This window comes from Embiotoca jacksoni, unplaced genomic scaffold, assembly GCF_022577435.1.
Source record: "Embiotoca jacksoni isolate LCO1_2020_lvr unplaced genomic scaffold, fEmbJac1.0.p SCAF_21, whole genome shotgun sequence".
Taxonomy (NCBI): domain Eukaryota; kingdom Metazoa; phylum Chordata; class Actinopteri; family Embiotocidae; genus Embiotoca; species Embiotoca jacksoni.
In genome coordinates, this window is record NW_027185352.1 from 5,920,612 (window position 1) to 5,944,478 (window position 23,867).

At 41.9% G+C, this 23,867-nt stretch overlaps 1 protein-coding gene across 2 annotated transcripts in view; it reads left to right on the forward strand.

The window, feature by feature from the left end:
• The window catches only part of camk1da (calcium/calmodulin-dependent protein kinase 1Da), a 72,193-nt gene that overhangs the window by 15,840 nt on the left and 32,486 nt on the right, over nucleotides 1-23,867 (forward strand). For both annotated transcript variants that reach the window (XM_069156569.1, XM_069156571.1), the window contains exons 2-3: nucleotides 15,145-15,276; nucleotides 21,055-21,129. In XM_069156569.1, coding sequence (XP_069012670.1) covers nucleotides 15,145-15,276; nucleotides 21,055-21,129 — 207 coding nt within the window. The remainder of the gene's footprint in view (nucleotides 1-15,144; nucleotides 15,277-21,054; nucleotides 21,130-23,867) is intronic.

Below are 23,867 nucleotides of genomic sequence, written 5' to 3' on the forward strand. Positions count from 1 at the left end.
TTAAATGTTACATTTATATAAAGAAACAAAAGTGCTTTAAAAGCGCCACCATAGGCGTGGTCTTACTTGTTTCCGATGTACCAGTCATTGATCTGACTTTACACCGTTACACATCCCGCTTACATGCTCTCAGCTTGCACAGCAACTACGCTTGTTTCTGTGTGAAAGTTTGTGCCGAAGCGAATGTTTCTGCTTGCTGGAAAATATGGAAACATATGTCAACAAGAATGAATATTTCACGGGAATGCCAGCTACAAAACACCTTTAACTTTTAGGAACCACAACCGATGTGTCTCGCTTTCAAGTTAAAAAGCTGTTACCATGGGGATTCATGTAAACATAAGGCGAGTCCCCTGACATCCCGGTTGCGGTCGTGGCTGTTGCCATGGAAAATCCATACCTCAATGGCTGAGTTTTTGTGTGCGTGTGGCGTGAACACACAAAGCAGACAGGAAGCATCGTCATTCTTTGCCGTGCGGTCGCTCCCTTTTTCCACTGAATTATACTCAAACACATCTTCTGCCCCTCCTGACTTCTCTCCCGTCTCAGGGGAGTTCATCTCATCAGGCTCTGTGGCATATATCTTATAAAACAGCTACATAATAAATAGCAACAAGAAAGTAAAGGAAACAGAATCAGTGCTTTGAATATATTCTCATTAAGAAAAAGAAAAAGTACTGATAGTGCCAAAGAAGATGTTACAAACATCAACCATTAGTATGTAGCCTGGAGCCTGCTGTGATGCTCATCCTTTTTAAGCACTAAAGCCTTCAGACGCTGTGGAAACTTGTAAGATCTCAATGTCACGGTGTGTGAGATGGAGCTGATCAGAGCATTGGTGAATATCTTTCAGACTGCACTGTTATCAGATTTAAGATATTTTCTGATGTGTAACAAAACAACACTTGTAAAGACGATGTCAACCTTTGTGACTTAAACCACGATCAGCGTCTGGATCAGAAAAGGGTCATTTCTTCTGTACAACAGGTTGTCCTGAGAGAAGACGTCTTTGGCCAAGTCGTCATGGTAATGGACTAGATATCCAATGAGGTTACTTTACGCAGTTTTGATTCCTGCTAACTTCATTCAGGTGTCACAGAATGACAGTCTGGCTCCGTGCAGTTGCATTTATGCTTGTGCACGCAAACCCAGTATCAGGTGCAGTGATGTGTTGTCACATGCTGCTGCAGCCGTTGGTGGTCTAGTGGTCAGAATCGCTGCTTGGCAAACAGCTGACCTGGGTTCAAATCATGGCTAATGCATCAAAGACTGATGTTGTAATTTAACTGGCTGATGCGTTACCTGACAACACTGTTGAAATCAGTTTTTCATGCACATGTAAAGATGTTCACGTCGTCCATGCAGCACTGGAATGTTTTATGTTTCACCACACGACCGCTGTTTAAATTGCCGAACCAAGATTTTCGCCACATTACTGTTTCTGCTGCAGTCGGATGTAAATTTCTCCGACCCGCTGATCTGTTAATTTAATATTTTTGTCCCCTCAGGATGAACTTAAACAACTTCAGTTTTCTCCAACACGACCATCATCAGATTGTGTTTTCGGTTTGTCCAATACTTTTGCTTTATGAGCAAATACCTACAAAACTAAAGACTTTCCCATCAGCCTCAGCTCTACTTTGTGTTTATTATTAATTAGCAAATTGTTGTATGCTAAAGCGTTAGCACTATGGGCACTATACCTGCTTATATTGAGCAACATATAGCTCTAATATCTCTATTAGTCTCTAGAAATCTCTATTTCGGCCTCCACTTAGACACATGTTCTGTATCTCGGTTTTTGGGTGTACACGCCTGAGATCTCACCATGTCATTGACGTATATCCAATAGAATTAAATCATTCATCCATTGTGATTATTTATTTTACGTTGACGTAATCCCACCCTGACGTAATCCCACCCTGCGTGTACCGGTTCCTATTTTCTCCTAAATGTTTAATTTTGTCCTATAAAGCTCCACACGCATGTTCCATCTGCTGTGGTATTGCTGGTGGAGAGTCGCCCATTCTTCACACCCATATGGCTGATGAGATGGATCACGGCCTGTGGAGCAAAATTCTGGTTGAAGTGTGGATCTTTTGTCCTAATTGCACAGCAGACTGTGCAAGCATTTTCTTTCAGCGCTCTCTCCGTTTCCCGTCCTCATCTTCTGCTGTCAGAGCCACAGTGAGAATACAGACTATAATTGGCACTTAATTGCTGTCGTGGCAACAGTACTATTTAGGCCTAAGCGCTACGCAACAAAGGCATATCGCGCTACACACACAAAAGAGGAAGGAAGACACACATGGGAGGAGGCGCTTCGCTCTCTTTCCCTCTCTCTCACCACCGTCCATCCAACCACGACCGTTTCATGTCCAGTCAGAGGAGAGTTTGGCTGAAGATTGTGTATCAGTTTGTGTGCCAGTGACCACAGTGTTTGTTTTTCACCCGAGCTTATTTTTCTGCTCCATTGCATTTACACGGCAGCCGTAATGAAATTCTCATCCATCAGGACTTACCTCCCGTTGCCATAGAGATTCAGATCAGCAGCTTTCCGCCTGTGGGTCGCAACCCTACAACAGGACCTGATACCCTTTTGGAGGGATTCGGAGAGGATGAAACATTTGGCCTCGGTAATGCTGAGGTTAATTAACGGCAGACAGTTCTCTAACTTCCTTTTTGGATAGAAAGAACTCTGAATTTAATGGGCTTTCGCCACGCAGATTTATACAGTATCTTGCTTCTATATCTGCAATCTTTACCCATTCATTCCTGTGGCAGATTTCAGATGATGGTAATCTAGCCTTGTAGACCTGTCACCCATTGGCTTGGCACTCTGCTGAGGCAGGCATTGGTGGTATACTGGTGAAAATAGCTGCTTGCCAAGCAGTTGACATGGGTTCAATTTCCGGCCAATGCAATAGCTCAACCAAGATCATTATTGTCGGTGCCAAGGGCTGTTTTAAATGGTAGTTAATTTAATCAGCATTAACTCAAGAGGGTTTTGAAATGAGTACCTCAGTCATTTTAATTAAAAAATGTAACAACTGTAGAAAAAGCTATCAGCGTTCTTTTAAAGTTAACAGGTTGCATTTTACCTGCAGTATTGTATGTGGTATCCCATAGAACAAGCCAATCCATAGAAACTTGAGTTTTTTTTTGCAGCTGGCTTGTTACATGTTTTGGACTTTTCAGGGAAGTATTCCTCTACCGGTGACTGATAAAGGTAGAGGAAAACTCTTGGGTTGACACCAGTGCGTTATGATGCCAAAACATCCTTCCTTGATGGAGAATTTATCCTTGTCCGTGGCAAATGTAATTCATGCAGTTACAGCATTGTCCCAAAAGGTGCTTTCTTAATAAGAAGACTCTCATCTCTGGGTAAGAGGTGGTTCGGTCACATTAGCTCAGCATTCCCAAACTAGGAATCAAACCCCGGCGGCGGTGAGAGCGCCAAATCCGAGCCACTAGACCATCAGGGACCCACCGTCTCAAATTTGAAACAAACAATTAAAAGTGTGATTTATCTTAATGAAATGAGTTCATCATGTGTGACGGCCGGTAGAGCACCAGTGCATTTTAATGCCAAAACCTCAATCCCTGACCCGGAACGTATCTCTGGTCCGTGCTAGTGAGCGTAGCGGATCCTTTCCACCAAGCATCAGAAATACGTGGCTCTTGGCCTCCTGATGAATCACCACCAACTCTCCTGCAATTTTACACTCTGCAAACTATATTGTCTGGCTGCTTACCAGTTTTTATTTTTTTTCAAGTGGGTGCCACAAGGAGAGAGACTTGGCTCGGGGAACTGAAGGATTTGGAGGTTTGGCGTCCGAAGCTTGCGTAAATTACATCCTAGTATTTGTAAGCACGGCCTGCACGGCTCCGCGAGCCGGAAACCTCAGAAAAACTCAATCAGTTGGTTAAGCGCACCGAGAAATTTGCAGCTTCAATTGGCAATTACCTTCAACACTGATTTTCTTTGCATTGCGTGACAGTAAATGTCCTATGTTGTGCCTTTATTTGCTTCTCTCGCACTTATTTTCGGCTACCTCTTTACCGTCTGTACTAAGGGCACAAAAATGCCCCTCAAAATAGAATAACTATCAATAAAGTAGATGCCATTTTAACTGCGTTATGAGTATGACATTGTTCTGGGAAGCCGGAGAAGCAAAGCGATAGAAAGGTTTCTGCCTCTTTTGGGAAACTCTTGTTTGAAACTGCTTCAGGCTCTGTGAGGTTCTTGTTATTTTATGATTCATAATGAGACTGCAGAGTCCGAGGAACAACTCGATTAATTTGCACATAGACCCAAATCAATAAAAAACAAATTGCTCGGAACATGGCAACATTGCTAAAAAACAAATCGGGCATCAAACACGATCCGATGGATTATTGTCCATGAAACAGGTTCGTTGTTCTTTTTATTGTAAAAGCTGATTTATTTTATTGCAAGTTGCATTCATGCAGTCTTGTATGACCTCTGTGTGTCATCAGAAACAGTATCAGGGGAGGAAAAGTAGAATCTTGTATCCTTTTACATGAATCTTCTCCTAAAGTAGGATTTAGGATACAAAAGACTTTTTGTGCACTTTGTACTTTGCATCCTCTTGTTGTAGTTATTTATTGGAGCTACTACCTAACATGCTCCTGATGACTTAAATAATCAAATCCATAATTAATAAGAGATGAGAACATTTATTGTGTTGTGCATCACTTCATACATTTATCTGTGATTGAACTTGACATATTTAGTGAACGAGCTGATATTTCTTTTATCTGTCACCCTCCTGTGCACTTGAAAATGTTCTAAGTTTGTGTCTCAATGTGTTAAAATAGTCACCGATGTTATGTTTAGTTAATGTTGCCATGGCAACTTGGCTTCACTGAATCCCCACCTTTCTCTCGCCGCCACGGTCACCTGTGAGGAGGTTTCTCCGTCACTGCGTAACATCAGGCTGCCTTCACAGCCAGCGTGTTTTACTGAGCTCTGCAGATGTTATTTGAACTGTGGTCTGAACACTGAGTCTCCAACAAACAACAAGAAATGACCCCAAAATGCAAGAGATTATGTTTGAAGGGTGAGAGGTTGCTACACCAGAACCTGCTAGTCATGTGACAGGTGAACTTTGGCTGCCTTCGGACTGTGCAATTTGAGCCTAAAGGAATTTAACACCACACAATAAATCCAGTGAAGTCAACTATCTCAGTGTGTCATACAATAGGTGCGATTAAACGCTGTCTTCCCTCCTTCCTCTTGAATTTCACCAAAACCGCTCGGCCTGCTGGCCGGTGAAAGATGCTTCAGATGAAATATTCCCCTACGAGGGCCAAATGGCTTCGGTCCAAAACTCCACCAATCCACAGCAGCTACCCGCCAACTGCATTTCATCTACCAGCCTCTCTCTTTATCTCTTTGTCAGCGTCATTCTCTCTTTCCAATCTGCTGAACATAAACCCTTTAAATTATTTCACTCGTATTCTTTTTTCTTCCTCTTCTCTGTGCATTACGGTCTTCCTCGCTTCTTTTACAGCCCATCAACTTCCTCTGCGTGCGTGCTCTGGCAAATGGCCTGTCTTTTCATTGCCATCAAGACAATGACACACCAAGGCAAATTACTTTGTATTCAAAGCACATGAAAATAATGGTGCATCTGTTTTAATGCTCGTGTGCGTGGCGTGCCCGGCGATGACGTTAGTTTTGCGCTGTATAACTGCCTTTGTCCGTGCTATGTCATTATCAGGGCCTCTGTTCTCTCTCTGTGTGTGTGTGTGTGTGTGTGTGTGTGTGTGTGTGTGTGTGTGTGTGTGTGCGTGCGTGTCTGTGTGTGTGTGCGTGCGTGCGTGTGTGCGTGTGCATGAGTCCATTCACAGGCGACCACTTCTGCTTTGATTAAACTGCTAATTATTGATTGGGCAGGAACAGGCCTACAGAGCTGACATTATCCCTCTCTGCGTGTGTGCGCGTGTGTGCGTGCGCGTGTGCGTGTGCGTGTGCGTGTGTGTGAACCATGTGAATCCAGAAAGATAACTGCTTCTTTCCCAGCTGCCTTTTTTGTCGTTTATCTCTCATTCTCATTTGTTAATGAGGGATGGTAACATGCGTCTGTGCTTTCATTTTGACAAACAGTTCTGTTCATTGCCCTTCAGATGTGTGTTACTACTGTGAAAAATAAAACTTGATGGGAAGTGGGAAGAAAACCTTTGGATACATTAGGACATCATTAAGAGCTGATAAAATGGCTTTGTGAAGTGTAAACAGAGGGAAATGCTCTCCAAACATTAAATCTGAGGGAGTTAACGAGGGGCTACAGATGAGATTGTGCCGGGACGAGGTTCGTGTTTGCTCCTGATCTCGTGTGAGATGATTTAACATTGCTCACTCAGTGAATTTGTATAATTACTATTGACCATTAGTGACATTTCAGAGACTCAATTTTGCTTTAATTCCTCTGTGCTTGACCACTTTCTGAGTGGACAGAAGGGCACTAATGGATAGTGTGGTTGTTGTTGTTGTTGCTGTTCATGTTTATACAGCTGAGAAATCCAACTAATTATACAAAAGCTTGAGTTTTGTTCACTCCATCATTAGGATGTTTTATTCATCAAATTGGGATTATCACTTTTGGCAGCGTGAAGAGACACATACGGCGGTTGTTGTGTTGTTGCCGGGCGTCTTGATTCAGGTCCCGGTGGAAAACACAGTGGACATCTTGAATAAAAGATGAATTTCAAAGCTTATAAGATGCTAAACTACTATTAAGCAGGATTTTTACAAACCCGTTACAAGCTGGTGATCCCTTAACTTGTCATGTATTCCCACCAGCCTCAGCCGTCCTTTGGTTTTAGTGCTAACTGGCGCATTGGCGTGCCAGTAAAGAAGGATGATGAACATGCACCGTCGTACGTGGTACGCATCGTCGTTATGAGCAGTGTTTTAATCGGACCTAATGTTTCGGTCACAGTGTAACTCATGTTGCTGCTGCGCTGCTTTCTGATCTGGTTTCCTCCCAAAGTTGTTTCGTGTCGGCTCCCAGAAAGAAGAAGAAGAATGTTGCTTTTTTTTTTTGTTTTTTTGCCAGCATGTTACACACCTGTTAACAGTGAGCAGCTGCGGCGCCCGAGGAACAGTTTCTTGCTAAAGGGCACGTCAGCAGTGGATGTGAAGAATGGGAAATGCTATTCATTCGCTTCCCAAGCCCAGTTTTGTTTTACTGCCAAGTCCAGGGGATCGAATTAGCGACTCTTCGGTCGCACTTATTGACCTTCGCAGCTGGAATGATTTTTTTCTTCTGAAAACGTTCTACAAAATGTATTCAGTGTTCTAGTAATATTTTCAGTGGGAAGGTCTCAGTATGTTCTTTGTAACGGCGGGATAACGTTCTCTAAACACATTTTAAAAATATTTTTGCTTTATGCCCAAATTCTGAAACTGTTGTCAGCAGATGATATTTCTCTTTTCACGTTATTATTTAAAGTAGGATACTGTGAAAACATGCAAATTATTTATGCTACCTTTTTTTTTTTTTTTAATGTTGTCAGTTTTTGTTTTATTTTTCCAGAATGTGATCAGTTTAGGTATAATAACATACTTAAAGAACATTATGCAAATGATTTGTGATAACATTCTTTAAAAAGAAATTACATTGTTGTAGAATGTTTTTAGAGAATAATATCACATAACATCATAACGTAATACACTCAAAACGTTTTTTTTAGAACAATTCACTGCATCATTTCTAGCTGTGACGGCTGCCACACCAAATTGTTGGTCGGGAATCAAACCCGAGTTGCAGCGCAAACACCACGACCACGAGGCCACCGGGGAAATCCTCTTCTCTTGCTTGGAGCGGTTGGCATCAAAACGCGAATGTTTTCTCACTGCTGTATCAGCTCGCTGAAACCATCACGCTCTCGAAAGTACAAACGTGCGATGTGTTCTCAGCAGTTTAACCTTGGTTCTATGTGGATTTCTGCTTTCTCTATAAAACATGAAGGAATCTGATGACTGAACAACTTTTTCGACGACGGTATTTTCAGCTTGACATTGAGAAACACTGATGGCTGCTGTCAGTCTCCACATTAAATGTGTCACTGTCACCTTGTCAGCCTATTCTAGTCTCTCCCTCTCTATCTCTGTCTTATACTGCGTGCGTGCATGTGTGTGTGTGTGTGTGTGTGTGTGTGTGTGTGTGTGTGTGTGTGTGTGTGTGTGAGACAGCCTGTTTCCCTGCTGGATACGTGCTTGATGGAGGATCACACACACACTCACACACACCGTTGCTGCCAATACATTTCCTGCTCGGAGGACTGATGGAGGCAGCGAAGCTCGACTGACACAATTACACAGGTTCATACAGGAGAAAATGCAATCATTGTTGCCGCAGGTAATGCGAGCGGGGGGGGGACTGGCAGTCAAGACCTAATAGACACACACACACACACACACACACACACACACACACACAAGCACAACCTATTGTGTGAACCCAGCTGCCAGATGTTGTAAAAGTTCACCTCCCCCAATCAAATGAACCCTACAGGTTCTTCAACATGTGTGTGTGTGTGTGTGTGTGTGTGTGTGTGTGTGTGTGTGTGTGTGTGTGTGTGTGTGTGCGTGTGTGGGCGTGTGTGGGCGTGTGTGGGCGTGTGGGTGTGTGTGTGTGTTGCAAGAAAATGTATTTGAGAAAACATGAAGTGGACCATGGTGCGTTCCTGCCGTCGCGGTCGTGCTGGTGTGTTTGTGTGAATATGTACTTTATTTATTTGATCCATTCTGCGTCCATTCATATTTTCATTTCTCTCCTTCTCTCTCGTTTCTGACCTTTATTCTCATTTCAGTACAGCTCAGCTTCATTTCTCTTCTGCTCTTTCCTACCGTTCACAAACAGTGTGTGCGTGTGTTTTCTGTGTGTAAAATGCAAATGACACACATCCATATTTTTTGCTATTCATTGCTTCTTTGCTACTTGATGATCTCACATTCACATTTCCTTCACATCAGATTGTGCATCAACATTGTTTTCACTATAATCTGTTGTGATTTTGGCTCCACTGAACTTTAAGGTGGTTCCTTCTGATGGACATTAAAAACTGTTTTAAATGCTATACTTCCCTCAGTAGACTCACATGTAGTATTCTCAGGTACATTTACATGCGTTGTACTTGAATTTCGACATAGTAGTTGCCTCAGTTCGCCCACTGCGGTTCTGCACTGACCGTAAATAACCGGAACATTTGAATGCCTCACCCGCCAACATATCTGCAGCTTTAATTATTTTACCCAGAAATCAACATGTTTTCTTGCCCTCTGTTTAACACACACAATAAACACACCGATGGTTTCTTTCTAACAGCGGTACACTGGTACTTGATGAAACCCCAGACCCTATGAGAACAGGCCTTTATCTATTGCGACAGCTCTTCAATGGCGAAGCCTAAATGAAATAGAATACATTTTGTGTGACGTTTTGCAACAGCTGCAGCTTCCTCTGCCGCTGCAGTTTGAAAATACTGTAGTTCGATGGTCCGTCCCTTTCTGCTACGAAGCCAAGACAGCGACCGTTGAGCGGGGAGTGTGTCCGGCGTTTCACATGTTGTTGTTTTTTGTATCTTTTTGAGTACATAATCCAGGTACTTGTGCACTGCATGTTTCCGCTCTTGTTAGTGTGAATGTGCTTATGCTCTCAAAATAGTAAGTGTTAGGTAAACCATTTGAAACGAAGCCCAACATTCACTGTCTTAGTAGAAAGGTGTTTGAGTAGCTGCCCTCAGCTGACCTCTACTGGACCACAAATGCACTTTTACTTTGTGTTTTAATGATCAATCTTCTGTACATGTTCAGTTGTGGAGATCCAGAGACTACGAGGGTCACAGTAGGGTTAAAGGTTTACCTGGGATTTTTGAAATTAACAAAGTTAAGTTTTAAGAACTAATTTGCTGATAGTTAATACGATTTATTTTATTTGCATTTTCTGGTATCTTTCCATGTTTGTTAGTGTTAGTGATCTTTCTTGTCAGCAGCAGAACAATTCTTGTTGCAAGACTTGGAAACACACAACAGCAACCATGCAGAATAGTGTGTATTCCCAGCAACCCATGTGAGCAGGCTTTGGCAAGAAATGTACTCAAAATACTATGAATTCAACTCAATGGCAGAACATTTGCTGTGTTGTTGATCTTTCCCTGAATAGTATCCGCATTCATTCTCTTTATCAAGAGTTTTCTTTAACCATTAATGTCCATCCAAGCCTGAGGGAACTATCAGGCTCTTAACAGGTTGTGTGTGTGTGACTCCCTGTTCTTATTAACTCTTTTATTATACTGTTTGTTCTCTGCTGGTATTATTATTAGATTATTGGGATTATAATGGAGGAAAGTTTAATGCAGGTTAAAGATGACTTTAAGTACCGTCAGTTGGGTTGAAGACACCGTCCACACACACACACACACACACACACACACACACACACACACACACACACACACACACACACACACACACACACACACACACACACAGGTGACTTATTGGGATTATAATGGAGGAAAGTTTAATGCAGGTTAAAGATGACTTTAAGTACCGTCAGTTGGGTTGAAGACACCGTCCACACACACACACACACACACACACACACACACACACACACACACACACACACACACACACACACACACACACACAGGTGACTGTGTGAGAGACACATGTATCTTTATGAGTGTATGCCTCTGACTGAGGGGAATAAATGAAAAGCCCCAAGCAAGTGTGTGTGTGTGTGTGTGTGTGTGTGTGTGTGTGTGTGTGTGTGTGTGTGTGTGTGTGTGAGTAAATCAAGCATCAATATAGACAGCACAGTCCACTTGTTTTCATCTGGTTTTGAATTCACCAAAACCCACAGCAGGCATTATGAGTGCAAAAAGGTCTCTGCGGTGTGCGAGTGTGCGTGTGTGTGTGCGTGTGTGTGTGCGTGTGTGTGTGTGTGTGTGTGTGCGCGCGCGCGTGTGTGTGTTTGAGTCAATTGAAGCGAATGGTCCATCTTCATCACCAGGGGCAACTGGCAGTATGAACACTTGTCAGCGTAAAAGATGTGTGGAGCATGAGGTGAGAGACAAAGAGCGGAGGTAGAGGAGGAGGAGGAGGAGGAGGTAGAGGAGGAGGAGGAAAAGGAGGAGGAGCGGAGCTGAGAAGAAAACAAGATTCTTGGTGAGTGTTGAGAGAAAAACACCAAAAGCTACGACTGCAGGAAAGCCAGCGATGAACTGTGTTGATACGCTGGTGTTTTGAAGACCTGTGGCTGATGAATCAAATGTGCTTTGCTCTCTAAAGGGCTTCAGTAGGCCATCAAATTTAGAGTATGTCATAAGTCATGAGTGTGATAAAACATGTGAACAAGCAAATTATATATATATATTATATAATATTAACTGTCTGTTGCATGATCTAAATGCATGATCGTGCACAACGGCAACAACGAAGAGTTGGACAGGAAGCTGGTGAGACACGAACCATGAACAGAGTTGAAGAATGATCCCCGTGTGCACAGAGCTGAGCAGCAAGTGCACAAAGCAGAAACCATGCTCAACAAAATTGGTGCCAGGCGAGTGCTGCAGGGTGTGCACTCTCTCTCAGTTCACTCCTCTCTCTCAGGTTCACTCTCTCAGGTTCACTCCTCTCTCTCTCTCTCAGGTTCACTCTCTCAGGTTCACTCCTCTCTCTCTCAGGTTCACTCCTCTCTCTCTCTCAGGTTCACTCTCTCAGTTTCACTCCTCTCTCTCTCAGGTTCACTCCTCTCTCTCTCAGTTTCACTCCGCTCTCTCTCAGGTTCACTCCTCTCTCTCTCAGGTTCACTCCTCTCTCTCTCTCAGGTTCACTCTCTCAGTTTCACTCCTCTCTCTCTCAGGTTCATTCTCTCAGGTTCACTCTCTCAGGTTCACTCCGCTCTCTCAGGTTAGGAGTTATGCTTTGGAGGATTGGCCTGACATTTGACAATTCACTGGTGGAAACCAGAGGAGGCTCTTCCCCTCTTATGATTGGCTGGTTTAAACCCACACAGCCTCCTTTAACCTTGATTGACAGCTGACAGGTGTGGGAGTTCTAAAAAGCGGAGCGACTCAGGGAGTTTGGTTTGAAGAGATCAGATGTTTGACAAACTTCAGTAATATTCTTAGTTTTTACTGAATATTTAAAGGCAAGCTGTTATGTTTATGCCCACATATAAAACTATGGCACATATTTTGTTGTAAATCATTACATAGTTTGTCATATCGTCAAAAATATCATTATCACCAAAATACCCTAAAATATTGCGACATTATTTTCAGGCTGTCTCGACCACCTCAGAGAGGACTTTTATCATGCAAGTACCAGATCATATTCGTGACTAGTGTTATTAAACTCGTGTCACGCTCGAGGGCTTTTTGCAAGGCAGCCGCAACATATTGACACGATAGAGCGTTCGTTCACTACAATCTCCGTCTGCTTGGATGATGAGCATATACAACACACTTGCAGTCGCAGCACAAATACAATCACTGTAATACACACGAATGAAACCGTAGCCGAATAAAAAACTGGAGGTGTAATGAAGGTTTAATGTGGTGGTCAACGGTATGACAGGCAACGTGATGGGAAATTCATTTTCCAGGCAGGCAGCTGCGTCAGATGGAGAAATGGAAATGAATTCATGTGCGCGTTCCTGAATGAGTCTTGACTGATGAAATGTATATGGCCCTGACAGATATTAGAAATGTTTAATCAGCAGAACAGGCTTAATAGAGTAATATTAAAACATGACTTGACTGTCCATCCACACTTTCTTTTTATCATTCCCGGTGGTGTAATGTTGTTGCAGCTTCCTGCCTATGAACCGCGGCTTTTTCCAATTTGTTTCCTTTATTCCTTCACTTTCAGAGGTGAACAAAAGTGCACATTATCATCAGGAGCTGGGTCATGAAGTGCTTTTAGACTTTGGGGTTTTGAACTTTTTGCATTTCCAATTCCCTTCAGGAAATTGCGATCTCAATAATTCACGCAAATTCCAGAAATCGCCGCAATATTTGAGGGGCGTTGCAATTTGTTAAAATTCCCGCGATTTTTCTGTGTTTTATAGACACTTCAAGTTGTAAAAGGCTTTCTGTGCATACAATAGGACTATGTTGAAACAGCATTAATTAAACAGGCAGAGAGGAGACAAAGAGGGAGGGAGGAGACAAGGAGGGAGAGGAGACAAGGAGGGAGAGAGGAGACAAGGAGGCAGAGAGGAGACAAGGAGGGAGAGAGGAGACAAGGAGGGAGAGAGGAGACAAGGAGGGAGGGAGGAGACAAGGAGGGAGGGAGGAGACAAGGACACAGACATGTTTACTGTGATGCGTCGCTGAAACTGACGCACATGGACACAGGAGTCACCGCCAGGTTGAAGCAGATTAGCTGCCAATAGGCTCATCTTCATTCATCACCCTGTTTGTCATCATGATAAACACACACACACACACACACACACACACACACACACACTCACACACACACACACACACACACTCACACTCATTCAAGACCTGAAAGACACAGCTGAATATAAACTTCCAATTATTTTGGCTGATGCTGATGTTGTGATTGAGATCGAGGATCATCGTGCGAGAGAAGGTTTTTCAACCATCATAGTTGTTCTAAATGAGCAGATGAAGAAATTGCTAATGCTCTAATGTCACACTCGGCAGATCCAAACCCATTACACCACCGCTGTGTTATTCTCTGGATATTAACGTCACAGGCAGAACGTACATGTCGCAAATGGCACCTTAAAGGCAAAATAACTGAATCCAGTGTTAAATCTGACTCTCTTTTTTTATTTCAAATGAGTGTTTTGTTCTGTGTGTTTGCTTTGTTAAGTGTAGACACACCAATAACATAAAGCTAAGATATTATTTTAAACCTTAAACTTGCCTCCCTGAACAGGTTGGAATAATTCCTGACCAACTGTTTGCTGGAGCCGATGAGGAGGACATTGTGGTGTACAGTTCATGTTAGTTGGATTAGACTTGGACACAAGGGATTTGTTGAGATGTAAATGCTGCTGACACCACTGAGCTACTTGTGGAGGAAATTTTAGATAGACAAATAATCACAAATAATCACAATTGACTTCATATGAAAGTTTCCCCAGTAAGATATGTTTACTGGGGAATTTCACAAATGTCAGCAGATCTTTAACTAAGTCCCAAATTAAATGAGCAGAAAATGCTTTATGTGTGGTTTGGAAATACAAAGCAATGATACGGAAGTCGGATTCCCCTCCTATCTTTGACAAATGTTCAGTGGACACGAACAGTTGCATTCCTCTCTTAAAAAAAGATATAACACTTTTTCTGAACACTTGTCCGCCTTATCTGGAGTACATGAGTACAAACCTGACACCAGAGGACCACAACTATTTTGAGTTACTGCAGTATCTCATCAACCTTTTTCTTCTTTTTATTGGGGGGTGGTCTTTAAAGTTTTTCTCTGGCGTTCTGTGTTGTGTGGTTTTGTGCGTTCTCTTAAATTGTTATAAAAATCTGGAAAATAAAAGATTCCCCCCCAAAAAAAGATCGCAAGGATAAAAATGCATGTGGATAACGTTTTTTGTTGTTTTCTTCTTTCCTCTGACAACCCCTCACATTTATTTGTTGTTCCCGGATATAAAGGACATAAAACTAGCTCCACCTGCAGCAACTACAACAGAAACATGCTGCTCACACACTGATGATTGAGTATTGATAATCTACTGATGTCAAATATAATAATATATCGGTCGGAGGGACCAAATCTGCACTTATAGTAGAATATTTTAACCATATTTTGCTGTTAATATCTTCTGTATTTAAGTAGAACTTTTGATGCAGGACTTTTACTTGTATTGGAGTATTTTTACTTTGTTGTATTTTTACTTTTACGTAAGTAAAGAATCTGAATACTTCCACCACCGCTTGTTCGTATAAGGCTTTAAGATTTAGTTTCTTCAGATCATTTTATTTTACACGTGACGCTGCAGGGTTCACAGTTTGTTTCCTCGACTCTATAACGGAAAAACTTAACGCAAAAGAGAGAATATTGAAGTTTCTATTGTCCAACAAGACTTGTTTTTTCATCCCGTGTGTTCACAGAGGGGCGTTTTCAGAGGTGGTCCTGGCCCAGGAGAGGCTGACGGGCCGCATGTTTGCGGTGAAGTGCATCCCCAAGAAGGCTCTGAAGGGGAAGGAGAGCAGCATTGAGAACGAGATCGCCGTGCTGAGGAAGTGAGTGCTGTGGCACAAAACACACACACACACACACACACACACACACACACACACACACACACACACACACACACACATACACGCAGCATAAGCCTACTAATTCCCTGTTACCGGGGCAACTGTGCATCGTCGCTCTCTTCCACACATCATACCCCTTTCCACCCAGCCAACACCCCACCCTCCCGCCCCCAGGTCACGATCCACAGCCCACCTACCACACACACACACACACACACACACACACACACACACACGAACACGTACATAAATACACACGCTTCAGGACTGAAACTTCTGTGTGTGTGTGTGTGTGTGTGTGTGTGTGTGTGTGTGTGTGTGTGTGTGTGTGTGTGTGTGTGACAAAGCGCAGAGCAGCTGCACAATATGAGCAGCGAGAAGCAGGCTGGGGATCCTGTTTGGTTCACTGAGCTCGTTGTTGGTGTTTAAAGTAACTGTTAGGTTTAGATACGTCTTTATTGTATAACACAAAGAGGCTTTAGAATACAGGAAGTGTTTCACGCTAACATAGTTTTAACATTTCGTGGTTGCAGTTCTGAATATAAAGGGCATCAATTCACTTAATAATTCTTCATGGCTACATCTCTTGTAGTATAGTTAAGACAGTAGCTGGGGATTTTGATCATGTGCAGTGTTTCCCGCGTAGATTTACACCGACAGGCCTCTAAGGTATATTTAGTGACACATTTTAGCATTTTTTTATATATTAATTTTTTATTATGTCAGAGAGAATGACGCTACGGGTGCGATCTCCTTCCTGTATGTCTGCTCCACAGCGTGTCGTGCAGCAGAGGTTAAACACACAGAGATCAGAGGACAGAAAACACTGCGACCGTCAAAACCCTGCACAAAACACAAAACACAGCAGAGACTCTTAAACTGAGCTGGAAAGAAACAGGTGCTCATAAATTAGTGAAATAAAATGAATACAATATTTTTGGCTGAGCTGTAAACTGAACTGTAAACAGTGTCTGTCGCTGAGTGAGTGAGAGATCAGAGTTGGTTAAATGCCGTGACTTTTCAAATTAAAAGCCCTCCAGCTTCACAGCCACATACTAGCTTTGGACCCAGACGTGTTTCTTTCAGGAGAGCCAAGAGGTCCCAATCAAAGGGGAAACACAATTTCAATAGAAGTACATCTTATATCAGAATGCTTTATTTAACATTTTTCAGATTAGTCTGTCCACAGACGAGTTGCGTGCACTGCAGTAGGAATTTATGGAACATCTGTGTAAATGCTGGATAAAGAAATGAATTTGCATGAGCTCTGTGTACGCATCTGCTACACACCCACCACCGCAAGTAAATGCTCAACTTACGGGAGACACTGCTGTGGGTGTTTAATGGACAAATCCACCTGCTGAAATCTTTTCCATGTGCTGTAAAACACTTAAAAATGCATTGTGTCCCTTTGACACCTGAAGGCATCATAAAGACAGAAGTTAAAGTACAGCAGCTGAACGTTAAAATCCAAAGAACACTTGAGATGTGTAATTAAAGCTTCTCTGAGGCGTTGATACTGGGAAATGGAAAAGCTGCATATCTTGATGCAGAAACTCAAAGATGTGTTGAAGCGTGTATTGATGCCACCAGTGTGTGTGTGTGTGTGTGTGTGTGTGTGTGTGTGTTCACACAGAGAACCATAGAGTGGTGATACTGGTGTTTTGACACATATCACATGCTACCAGTGTGTGCTGCCCTTTTAGTGTTTGCCAGCCTTTGGGCCTCGCACATTTCTGCTTTATTTGAAATAGGTAAGCCTCCAGGATCAGCTGTTTACTGTCAAAGTCGATTCAAAAAAACCGCCCTGATGGGCACGCGTACACTCAAAAATGGCTCGCTCGATGTTTCAATACATTCGTCCTGGATTCTGCTTATTGGAAGCGATCGAAGCTGTTTTAGCATTCGTGCTGCAGGTGAGCACATTTTACTGGAACAGGCGAGCTGCCATGTGTTGATACCTCACAGTGTTTAACACAAGCAGCTCATTACCGTACAAGAGGAGTAAATTGTGCCTCCTACAGAAAACTTTCAAAAGTAACAAAGACTCTCTTTTTGTCTCCCTTTTACACACAAGCACGTAAACACAGAAATATCAAACTGCCAGCTTGCGTGCAGGCTGTGACAATACAGATGCATTGTGCGACTGAATACAGTAGGTTTGCTAATTTGGCTGTGCAGTGTAACATTAGAGAAAATGAGAATGGCGTTCAGTAATGAGGGAGAGATGCAGACATTCGTTTAGACAAATGAGTGTCATTACTGGAAATGACTGAGGGGAGAAGCGAGCAGACGGGCAGAGCGGGAAACCACCAAATCTGCTGCATCAATTTATGTCACAGAACGGGAAGATGAGCGGGAAGATGGTGTTGTTATTGTGAGGAAACAGAGCTCGGGTTTTCAGAGATTTTGGTGGTTTTTTTTGTGGTAAAAATTACAGGAATTTTGGGGAATTGCAAGTCAAGGAAAATAATTGGACATTTTTGTTTTAACATCTACCTGATAAATAGTCAAATGTAAACAATTCTCATGATAATAAGCATACTGCATATCGCAGAAATATTTTACTTGCCATCTTTTTTTAAATTATTTATTTATTGAACTTAGAGAATCAATCGGGCTGAAAGTTACAAAATATTCATAAAAGTGACAAAGCTTCACAGAATAGGCTATCTGTTTATTTAGGCTACATCTGCTGGTAACATGAAACTTAAATGCTTTCCATATAATATTGTTTCAACACATTGGCCTACTGTTTGCACAAAAACTGCAGTCTTTTACAGCTTGAGGTGTGTAGAAAAGTAATTTCTCATATTCCTCATTTCAATGAGAACACATTTCCCACAAACTCCATCACTTACGGTTGTTCCAGTTTTTCCGGTTAGCGAGGACACAGTTTGTTTTGATGGGAGCGGGGAGGGAGCAGAGCCTTGCTGATTGTATATGAGGAGTTATTTTTGTTCATAAAGCCTGCTTTGATTGCAAAGGCTGCTTTATGTCTTAATGCTTTCAGCACTGATGACATTTCTTTTGCGTATGAATTTTACAAAGTGGCAAGCCCCCGCAAATATTGCAGTGATTGCTTGAATGCTAACGATTCCACCTGTGTGACATGAGACAAAGGACATCAGCATCCTCTTGATTGTTGACATTTCCTGAGGAGTGTCCCAGTCCACATGCCAACAGTTTTGCATTTGAAATTGTAAAAACTAAAGCAACAGCACAGTACCTCTTACTTTCTCTCCACAGCAACAGCAATGGAGGCTCATTTAGTACTTTTAGCCATCCAGCATGCCAAAATGACAAAACTGAAATAAGTCAAACTGGTGAACATAATGTGAAACTATCAGCATGTTGTTCAAACAATGTCAAAATGTCAAAAAAGATCAGCCGCTCCTTCTACTGTGTTTGTGTTTTTTTGTTTTGACATTTAATAGTGCAGAGATAGATAAGAAAGCACAGAGTGAAAGAGGGGGTTTGACATTCAACAAATTCCTGCCTGGAATCAAACGAAGGACGTTCAGATACCTCATATATACACCTGTTGATTATATTTTTGATAAACTGGTTAATCATTTAGTCTTCAGAGCCCGAGGGAGGGTAGCATCTTCAATTTTTAATTTTTTTTTGACCATTAACCCAAAACTCAAACGTGTCCAATATTATTTTTAGTTGTGAAAAGCAAAGAAAAGCAGAAAATACCAACAACTGTGAGTCTGAAATCAGAATTCTGCTTCATAAATTACTTAATAATTAGTTGATCATCATTTCAGCGTAAGTCAGAGCAAATGTTATTTCAAAAGAGAAAATAAAAGCCACATATTACTTGTTTCAGTGTGCGGCCACTCCAGCAGTAACAGAGGACACATGCAGGAGAAGTCCATGAATGAGGAGGACAAACTGCTGCATATAGACGGCAAAGTATGTGAGGCTTTTCCCCAACGATGCCCGGCTCTCCTCCGCCAGCCCTTCATTATCCCAGACAGGGCTGAAAAACACACATTATTCCTTTTCAACCTGCACTCGTGCGCGTGCGCGTGTGTGTGTGTGTGTGTGTGTGTGTGTGTGTGTGTGTGTGTGTGCGTGTGCGTGTGCGTGTGCGCGTGCACGTGTGCGTGTGTGTGTGTGTGTATGAGTCATGTCTCTGCTCTGTGGTTCATCGCCTGCCTGTCGTCACAAAGATCATACGGTCCATAATAAGTGTTAGAGGCTCACCTGCATACCTGCTGTGTGTTCGTGTGTGTGTGTGTGTGTGTGTGTGTGTGTGTGTGTGTGTGTGTGTGTGTGTGTGTGTGTGTGTGTGTGAGTGAGTGTGAGTGAAACCAGGGGGAATTACCTCTGTTCACAATGCAAAAGATGATTAACTCACACACCCACACACAGAATCAATTGTGTTTGTACAAGGTATGAGGTATTAGGATAACGAACATGCACCTACACACACACACACGCACGCACGCACGCACACACACACACACACACACACACACACACACACAGAAGAATGGAAACACCCATCACGCTGCTGTAACCATGGAGAAATCAGGAGAGAAGCAACAGAAATGAGAGAATGGAAAGAGGTTTCAGGGGTAAAATAACTCTTTGATAAAAAAAAGATTGTGGTTCGGATTTGTTTTTAAGTTTAAGTGCAATTTCAGAGTTGGAGGTAGAATTACTGTTCACTGTGACTCAGTCCTTTGAGGGAATCTCAATCTTGTGATCGCAATAATTAACACAAATTCAAGCAATCTCCATAATATTTGTGGGAACTTGCAATTATTCAAAATTCCTGCGATTTTCTCGCAAAAGATGTCACCAGCAGAAGCTTTGCTGAAACAATTGCAGCATAAAGTTGTCTCTTCAATCAAATTTTTGCTTTATAAACAAAAAGAACTCCTCATTTACAATCAACAAGGCTCTGCTCCCTCTTTCCTCATCACCAAAACAAACTGCGCTAACTAGCCTGAAAAAAACAAAGTGCCGGGGTTTGTACCTTTAAGTTCAATTTGTTCTCTGAGTCCAATAAATTAAAAAAAAAACAAGGTTATAAGTCAAATATATCTGCCAGCATGCTTATTATCAAAGGCAGTGATAACTTATTACTCTTTATCAGGTATTTCGCACACAAAAAATTCACTTTTTGATCGCAACAATCACAAAAAAACCCACGGTGAAAATCCCTGAGGGACTGGTACTCACTGTTCTTCTGGAGCTTTCTTGTCACTGTCTTCATCAGACCTACTATAGTGAAGCTGCTATGCTAGAAGTTCAGCTGGTGATTAAACAGTCTCACCTCAAGCTTTATTCAGTAGCTGCTCTGGAGCTTTCAATCGTACCCATTGATACTCATCACCGAAGTGGTTTTGCCAACAAGTTGAACAGAATATAAAAATGGAACATTTCTGTAACAACCAGCCAAACTCTGTCTGCAGATGAAGATATTGTGTCGTGGACAAAAAGCTCCAGAACAGACTGTTTTGTTCGTGGAGAAACAAAGAAAAAAAAAAAAAAAAACAGTGTAAATCTGGAGATTAATGTGTGGATTATGAGGCCACGCTGGGTAAAACACTGTCAGGGTATTACTGTGGATTATGAGAACGTGACAGACATTTAATGGGGGAGCCACATTTCTGCAGTCCGTCGGCGACCAATAGGATTAAAAGTCAATTTGGTTGTAATGGGCCGTTGTGTGATGTGAAACACGCTGCAGCTTTGAAGTAAAAAGCTTTTACCAGATGCTTTGTTTTTGTTTTGCAGGATCAAGCATGAGAACATCGTGGCACTGGAGGACATCTACGAGAGTCCCGACCACCTCTACCTGATCATGCAGCTGTGAGTCCACGTGCTTTGTCTTCGTTGTGTTTTGGATGAGTGGTGTGTGCGTTACTGATGGGACACCAGAGACATCCACGAGGCCCCCGGGAGACCATTTTATCAGGTGATGACGAGCTCCTCTTAAAGGGTCAGTCCACCTATTTCACACGTTGAATCTCAGTTTTCCACTTTCAGACTGTCAGTCTGTAAAAACAGTTGCCTCATGTCCTCTGTGTCTGGAAGGAAGTACAAATTTAGGACACATTATTTATTTGTTTATTTACTTCGGTGTCTTTTGGGGTATTTTATACTCTTTATTAATGAGTCAGCAGTAGAGAGGTGAGAAATGAAACTATGCACCTGTGTTCTGAATTGAAGGTTTGGAAGCAGTGAGCACTTAGGAGGCAAGAAAAGAGTCTCAAACTAGCGACCCGGAGACAATTTCATTATTTCATGGTGAGAATTTATTCTGAAATTTGGTCCACAAATGATTACGTTTTAATTGTTTTCTCAGCCTTGTCTTTTAGGGTTATAGTTTAATTCCCTAACAAGGTGGTAACATTGGAGCCTTTAATATGTAGAAAGCTGAACCTAACAACACGTAAAGCAGTGACTCCACTTCAGAGTGCGTTTAGCTTCACTGTTTTGAGATTTGAGTTCTGCTGGAGTTTTTTTTCCATCAAATTTAAGTGGTCGTCCACAAGAGAGAACAATCTGGCCTGTGGCACCCAGATAATTTGTCTTTTGAAACACCAAAATGAAAAGATCCAAAAAAAACAGTTGCATTGTGGGAAATACAGTATTTCTTTGGAGTTCTTTGGCCTCTGCCACTGCAGTTTTTCTTTTTCTTAAATCCGTCTTAATCCGTCTCTTTTTATTTTAATCCGTCTCTTTTCATTTTAATCCGTCTCTTGTGAGTCCTCTTTTTTTTTTTTCTTTTTTTTTTCCCACCAACAATATCTGTATTAAATTTTAATGAAAAGAAAACAACAAAAAAAAAACAACCAAAAACAACAACAACAACATACTTTGGTGGTTGAGGACCTCATTGTGAAGATACAAGCTTCACCGATGCTCGGTGCTCGGGTCCTGATAATGTTAATGTGCATATGTTGAAGATGAGACATCCTGGACATAGTTGAACATCACAGAGGGCTTCTTAAGAACCACCAGATGCTTCTGGCCTAAATCCGTGCTCTGAGATAATATATGAAGGGAACCTAGATGTTGTAAAACGATGTAATTCTTTCTAATGGCAAAGTTGTACATAATCCTGCAATCCATTTATTCACACTTGGTCTACCCACTTTTTTCTGAGAGCAATGACTCATTTCCCATTTTTACTTTTATTCTGAAAGAGATTAAGCTTTTTTCACATTGAAAGACGAAAAATACAAACTCTCTTGTTTGTTGAGTTGTATTTTTGTGTTGTTTTTTTACAATAAAAAAAAAAAAAGACAACGTTTAAACATTTAAAAAAAAAAGACGTAAATAAGAGCAATTCCACTGTGAGAGTGTTGATCCCGGTTAGATTCTGATCATTCACACTCACATGGAGATTTGTTCAAATGTAATGACTTACTCATCAAACACTAAACACTACATGTCTCAAAAAATCATGATACCTCATCTCTGTCTTTCTCACACTTTGAATCTTATTCTGCTGTCCACCCACCCATCAAAACACACACTTTCCACTTCATTGACAGCTCAACAAAATAACACACACAAAAGGCCCACCCGTCCTCCCACACACACACACACACACACACACACACACACACACACACAGAAGACCTCTGTTACGTCAGTAGCATCCCCGCTTTGACGGACAGCCGTGAAAGGAGGCAGGGTCACCGGTGGTTCGGTGCCCTACTGATCTCCTCTGCAAGGTTAGAGCTGCTTACATAAGAAGAGAAGTTGGTCTGGAAGTTTGGCACTCGTGCTGGAAACATATCAGTCAAGTTCAGGTGGAAGTCACGGCCGTGGATTATACAACAGACGGTATGTTTACAAGCGGATAATCTGTTCGCCCACCACATGTGTTTTGCTGCTTCGATTTCTAAACCAGCTCCGGTCTGACTACAAGAAACAACAAGTTCGCTCCTGCGATGTTGTAATTGTTGATTCAGGGAACGAACTTGTGAGTGACATCATGCAGATCATTTTCACGATGATGCGGTGATAAGCGCTCTGACAGGATGCTTAATTAGTGAAGACACTCGGTGTCTTCTGCGATCTTGTTTTCAGTCTAAAAACTACGGTATTTCTTTTGGAAATATAAAAGCGTATCCAGACTAACCGAATAATTTTAAAGCTTTCATGACCGGGCTATGGACTCACTGCTCCATGATATCAGTCATCGATATACAAAAAACATCTAATGCATAATTTGAATTGAATTGAATTAATTGACACTGCGTCTATAACTCATTCAGCTTTAAAAGTTGTTGTTTTTTTAACTTAGAGGTTGAACTGGTCTCTTGTATTGTCTGTGATCTGGTTCTGCAGCCACAGGTTACTGTGACATATTAAATCACACCTGATGTGATGATGGACATTTGAACTGGCTGATATTTAATGCTATTTATGTTCAGACTGATGTTTTTCATCCAGGTTAAAGACATTGAAAAGAAGAAAAACTGCAGGATGTCTCTCATAAATGCTCGTTATGTTCTTGTCAGTTTGTGTTGAAGGAGTCATTTGTATGTTTTATCTCAGGTGAGAGCAGTTTTATTTCTACATAATAAGCACAA